At 32.5% G+C, this 6960-nt stretch overlaps 1 protein-coding gene across 1 annotated transcript; it reads right to left on the reverse strand.

The window, feature by feature from the left end:
* Positions 1-3496: 3496 nt before the first annotated feature.
* On the reverse strand, positions 3497-6735 carry LOC126692262 (uncharacterized). Its single transcript, XM_050387794.1, has 4 exons — positions 6220-6735; positions 5932-6090; positions 5592-5805; positions 3497-3891 (listed from the first exon to the last, which is right to left on the reverse strand). The coding sequence occupies exons 1-4, from the start codon at positions 6430-6432 to the stop codon at positions 3767-3769; spliced, it is 711 nt and encodes a 236-aa protein (XP_050243751.1). The 5' UTR covers positions 6433-6735; the 3' UTR covers positions 3497-3766.
* Positions 6736-6960: the final 225 nt, after the last annotated feature.

Below are 6960 nucleotides of genomic sequence, written 5' to 3' on the forward strand. Positions count from 1 at the left end.
AGAGATGAAATAAAAAAAGAGATGGACAGTCATGAGACTATTCAGAGAGAGATGCAAGCTCCTAAAGATGGTAATAAAATATGTATAAAAATATATTAAATTATATATGTAAATAATTTAAATTTATATTAAATAACATATCTTTATCTCGTCACCTCTTTACGGTAAGAAAATCCCGCGCGAGAAAAAAACAAAATAAGTAAGCATACCTACCATTGAGACAACCACCATGGTCGTATCTTCTATTGAATAACAATCATATTTAATTTTTCTTATAAAAAATCAATAGTTAAGTACTCTCTCTAAATATATTACTACCATTATATTTGTGTTCTTTGTTGAATTTATTTGTGTTTTTAGAATTGTGTTTTTGCATATAAACGTACTATTTATATATTTAATTAGTTTGAAAAATGATCTTGTGGGGACAATTTTTGCTTCAAAGGCCAAGGCTAGACCATGTTGGTTAACCATTGGTTCATGCCTTATAAGGTGCAAAGAAGGAGGCTTTCTTTCCAATGTGGGACAACAAAAATTGCCTAAGGTTCCAACATGGTCTAGCCCTTGGCCTTTGAAAACCAAGCTAGTGGTACTCTTCAACCATTGGTTCATGCCTTATAAGGTGCAAAGAGGGAGGCTTTCTTTCCAATGTGGGACAACAAAAGTTGCCTAAGGTTCCAACATGGTCTAGCCCTTGGCCTTTGAAAACCAAGCTAGTGGTACTCTTCAACCATTGGTTCATGCCTTATAAGGTGCAAAGAGGGAGGCTTTCTTTCCAATGTGAGACAACAAAAATTGCCTAAGGTTCCAACATGGTCTAGCCCTTGGCCTTTGAAGCAAAAATTGTCCCCACAGATCTTATTCTAGATTAATTAAAATAATTTTTAGTTGAAGGATACTAAACATAATGTCTTTTATGCTTGTAAATACTTATATTATTTCAATTCTTTGGAAGGTTCGTTTTTTTTAAAACTTCATTTATTGGCCACCTTATTACTCATTAGTAGATATGAACGGAAATGTCTTTTTTCAAGAGTAACCTAATATTAAGAGTACAAATTCAATTTTAAACCTTTAGAGGGCAAGATTCAGATAACCCTAAACTTTAAGGGTGTTAATTGCAATCGTCTAAATTAAAAAATAATAATAATAAACAATGATCATTGAAGTTAAGGTTTGATTTTGATATGTACATGAGTACAACCAGCTCTAGTCCCAATCAAGCATGGTTTTAGTCCCATATTTTGAAACCAATGGCTAAGGCTTTACTTCTAGTTCTTACGTGCCAATCAGGTACACTCATAAAAAGCCCATTTAGCACGCAGAGCTTTGGAGTCTTCCATTTTGCAAATAGGATTTGGGCACAAAGTAGGGTCATTGATAATGTTTTGGGATACCAATGGCTCCATTCAAAGGATGCTCATATGAGTCAAATACATGAGTCATTTCTCTTACATGAGAGTGAATCTCACAAGCCCCATGTGAAAGGGAAGACTCATACATGATATTCCTCCTCCACAGGAAGACTAATTATGGTCAAAATAAAAAATAAAATAACAACATTGAAAAATAGGAGACTACTTATAGTTTTTTAAAAAATTAAATTAAATAACAACATTGAATAAGTGGTTAATTCCAATAAGTAATGAGAACAAGTTGCCAAGAATTTTGTAACTAACTAACACATCTTTGCTATTTTTAATAGACACGTCTAGAGACTTAAAAATAAATAAGTTTTTGATTAATTGAGCGATTAATATGCATAGTTGTTAAAACGTGAATCGTATTGTGAATCGATTTTTTATTTTTCCGTATCATGTATCGAATCATATCGTATATCGTAAGATATATAGACACTTAATAAAATTTATAAATAATTATAAATAAACATATATAAAGTATATATTCATTATAAATTTTGAATATATTTAATTAATGACTAATTTATTCATCACTTATATAATAATATTTAAAAAGCTAACTAAATAAATCAAACTAGCATGTGTTTATAACATATACATTCAAATTGCTTAAATTCAAAGTAATAATATATTACAAAAGCCCAAAAATAATAATTTATTTTCATCATATTCGTCGTATTGCCTAATTAACTCCATCTAAGTCAATACTATCATCATATTTATCATTTTGCAAACTTATTTCTTCATTAAAATTTTCTTCATCATCATTAACATCTACTATCTCTTCTTGTTCTTTTTATTTTAATAATTTTTTTTATTAAAGAATTTCTTCTTGGCATTCTAGTTTCTTTGACTTATAACAATAATGACAAAAATAAAAAATTAATTATTTTTGTCAATTAATATCTTATCCATAAATAAATTTGTAAATATTAAAGTAAAGTGTAAGTGTATACTGTGTAGTCCAAATTTTGTAAGAAAAAGAGAGGAAAAAAAAACTTACGAATATGTTATTTTATTAGGCTAAATTAAGTAATCTAATAATTTTTTGATAAAAAAGGTCTAACAACTTGTTAGATTCAAATAAAAGTATATATTTCAATAAAAAAAAATCTCACTTTAAAGGATTTTTCTATGTATCATACGATACGGTATGATTCATATGATACGCACATTATATCGTACGATTTATGAACACTTACAATACGCCGATACAATAAGAAATTTTTCACACACGATACGATACTTATCGTACGATACTGACAATTATGTTGATATGACTCATATGAACATCCTACATACACATGATGTATTTTTCTCCCTTCTTAGGATGCTCTTATGAGTCAAATACATTAGTCCTCTTATCTTATATGAGAGTAAATCCCACAAGCCCTATTCATAGGATGCTCGTATGAATCAAATACATGAGTCATCTCTATTACGTCATAGTACCATGACCCTACAAACCCCAGGTGAGAGAGAAGACTCATGCACTCCATATGAAGACTACTTCCTGTCAAAATAAAAAATTAAATAATAACACTGCATAATAGGAGACTACTTATAGTAAAAAAAAAAATTTAATAACAAAGTAGTTAATTCCAATAAGTAACTGACACGTCTTGTTGTTTTTAATAGACGTGTCGAACTTAAAAATAAATAGTTGTATATTGTTTCATATGTAAACCGAACCGTTAATTTATGGAGGAAAAGTTGGTATGTTCTTGGCTTGAAATAAATAATTTTGGGCCACATGCTGACAGTGAATAACCTTTGAAAATTGCATATTCAAACAAAACAGAGGGAGTTCCAGCATTCAACCTTCATGTACTATTCGGCTATTTCCACTTTCCAGGGTGGAGGGGTCATAACAAATGTTTCTGGTTTTTGTCTTCACCAGTGGAAAAGGAAAATGAGGTTTTAAGCTAGCTATCATAGCACAATCAGTCGCAAGAGTAATAAATAAGCCACAAACAAACAGAATAAGGGTCTTCCAAGAATCCATTATATTATTATACTAATATACTATTTAATGTAATACTAGAATATATAATAAGCTGAAGAAACAGTTCAAATTCCAACAAACACCCTTTCAAACACTTCTTATTTATAACTTAAAACTCTACAAAAGCTAAACAGCATAGAGAAAACCAAAAAAACAGGCCTAAAAGTTCTCTAAACTTCAATTTCTTTACTTCTACTGCACAAGACCCAAAAGATTATATATAATTTGACCTTCCATTCTTCCACTTGAGCTCTCTTTTTTTATTATTCTACCATTCTCAAGACAGAACTCAGAAGGACCACTTTACAGCAGAAAAAAGAGTGTAGGAGATAATTAAAGCTCAATAAGTCCAGTCCTGAGGCAAGGCCATCTCAGGTGGAAGATAGTGATGGCTCTCCCTTTGCTTGCCCATGCCAATTGCTTTGAAGTGTTGAGTGGCTTGAATCTCTTGCCTATTTCTCAAAGCTGCCATAGATAAATGAACAAAGATACTTTTTTAAAAAATTCATCGTCAAATTAAGAAGATTGAGGTAAACATAAATGAAAACTTGGGATCAAAGAACCATATGAGGGTTGAAATGGTCAAGTTATACAAGTGTGAATATAAAAAACCTTCCTTTCTTCGTTTTCCTACTTTGTGTCCTCGTATATAGCCATGTTAAAAGGAAAAAAAAAAGAATTATAAAAGGGTAAATTTGATCCTATCACCAAGATTACTTTTTTTTGTCTCAACAATAACAACCAGCAAAAACAGCAAAAACATGTCACTTAAAATTTATTGTAAAATTTATTGTAAAAATATTATAGACATATCATTTCTCATTATAAAAAAGGTAAATAGAACAATTTTACAACAAATTTTATGTAATAAGTTGTTACTAACTGTGCTATTAGCGATCAAAAAATTAATTTTAGTGGTGGGTTCAAATTAGAACTCGTAACAACTTCCCAATTTGGATTTGTTGTAAAAATGTTGTGAACATATTTGGATTTCCTAATTATACTCGAACTAGGATTCACATTACGAAGGAATCCTCCATTTCACACTCATTGCACGTTCTTCCTCCTCTTTTTTTTTGCTGACTACTTTTATTTTTTATAGGTTTAAAATGAATTATTAAAAAAAATCAATAAGTGGTATGCTGTAATTAGTGAAACATAAAATTAAATGCCAAGCCTTTTTTTTTTACCCATATATTATCACTAGTCAACTACCATGCAACCAAAATTTAATCAGGAACCTAAGTAAGCCACATGATTGTGCTGTATTGGCCAATAAAACACAGTTAAATTTAATTAGTGAATCTAAGATACAGAACTTTTAAAATATTACAATATAAAACAAATATTACTTGTTTTGCACATCATAACACAATTTAAGAAAACATTAATAATAGAGAATTTTGATCACTAGATTCCCCTTGGTTTCAATTATAGTTCGAGTAATTCTGATGTCACGCCCAAAACCACAACTTTGTCCACAACTCACCACGGTGGCGAGTTATAGTTGGTGCAAGAGTGATGATGGGTCCATGTGAAACACCTCCCCACCAACCATAACTCCCCTGGCAAAGTTGTAGATTTGGGTGATAATTTTTCTTTCGAATAATTTTAAGAACACAAATTATTTCACAACTTTTTTGACAGATTGAAAGTGGTTAATTATCACTTACACATAAACCAATCATTTTTCCACTACTATAATTCGCTGTAGAAGTTATGAAAATTACGTGGTTGTAGACTCTTCCTTTTCTTTTAGTTCACAGGACACTTTTCATGTCATATAACGTCATAACGTGTGGAAAAAGAAATTGGATAAGGAAAGCAGTAAAAAAAAAAAAAAAAATACTACTATTCATTAATACCAACCACATGCATTGTAAAGTACTGTACCATCACCCCAAAAAAAAAATAAAAAAGCAAGACCCACTTCATAAAAATCTCATACGGAAAGATATCCTTTGCAAATTTTTTTTTTTAATCCAATTATGTAAAAATCTACCAATGTTTCTTGTCATTCACTTAAGTTAAAATTACCAAAAGAAATCAACACAGTCAATCAGTCACACAAAAAAACAAAACCCATCATAAATTTTTCCACAAATAAAGCAAAAAAAAAAAAGATTAAAGCAAAGAATAAAAAATAATTAGTTAAAAAAACTGACCTTGTTTCTTTCTCAAATCAGTGGTGGTGGTGGTGGTGTTCAAAATACGTGGATGAAAGACACCTGTACCACCAGATTCTTTGACAAAACCACCACCACGTCCTCCACCACTAACCCCAAAACCGCTACTTGCTTGAAATGGATAAAGACGGTTTTGTACGCGGTTTTGCTGACTCTTCAGAACCCTAGCCCTCAAGCTATTCTCATACACATCCTACAAAAAAATAATAATATTAATATTAAAATAATATAATAACAACTCTGAACTCTCTGAGACACTCGTTTATTAAAAAAGCTGAACTGAACAAAAAAGCAAAAAAAAAAAAGCTTGAAACCATACCTGTGGAGGTTGAGGTTGTTCAACGAGGAGGTGCTCGTGTGACAGCCTGTGACCGTTACGAGAGGAAGAACGGCCGTAACCGCCGTTGAGGTCAAGAATATATTCCAGCGGCGCATGAGCTTGAGTAACAGAACCGTAACGAACAGCTTGTCTGAACCTCTGCAGGACACAAAAAACAAAAACAAAAACAAAAAAAGAGGTGGTTATTATAAGATTGCCATGCAAGGTGGTTAAAATTTAACGAAACAAGCAAAAGGTAGGTTGGGGTTTTTTAGAGAGAGAGGGGACCTCTGGCTCTGAGTTTGGGGGAGGTTTCGAAACGTTTCGGAGAGCGAAAGCAGCGAAACGCTGAGCAAGTTCGTCGTACTCGTCTTGCATGCAAGAGCAAGAGCAGGAGATATGGTGGCGTGGGTTGAATTTGGTTATGGGTTTTTCGTTGATGAAAATATCAGAGGGAAGCCATACTTCTCCATCGTCCAAATTTGGAGGAAATTGTGCCATAGTGTGAAACTTTTAACCCCCAAAACAAAACCAAACACAGAGAAAAAAAAAGAGAGCAAAGTTTTGGGTTTTGGTTTTGGTTTTTGTTTTTGTGGGGGAGGGGGGGGAGAGAAATAAAAAGAAAGGGTGTGTGTGTGTGTGTGTGTGTGTGTGTGGAAAGCGGGAATTTTTACTTTTGGGGAGGAGAGACAGTAACGGGGACAGAGATAGAGACAGAGAAGAGACTAGGGGCTAGAGAGAGGGGTCTATGATTTTAAACACCTCTCTCTCTCTCTCTCTCTCTCTCTCTCGGGGTCTCTCTCTCTCTCTTGGCTTGGGGTCTGTCTCTTGCTCTCTCTCTCTCTCTCTCTCTCCCTAGTACTCCCACCTTTATAAGGAGGGTAGGAATGAAAGAGAGAGATTAATAAGGTTTGTTTGGTTTGTATTTCTATAACAACTTTCGACAATTTTAGCCCAAAATTTATTGGTTAGTTATTTAGTTATAACTCTTTCGTTTTCGATCATTCGATTGTTTCAACAAGAGGTGAG

This window comes from Quercus robur, chromosome 7, assembly GCF_932294415.1.
Source record: "Quercus robur chromosome 7, dhQueRobu3.1, whole genome shotgun sequence".
NCBI lineage: Eukaryota > Viridiplantae > Streptophyta > Magnoliopsida > Fagales > Fagaceae > Quercus > Quercus robur.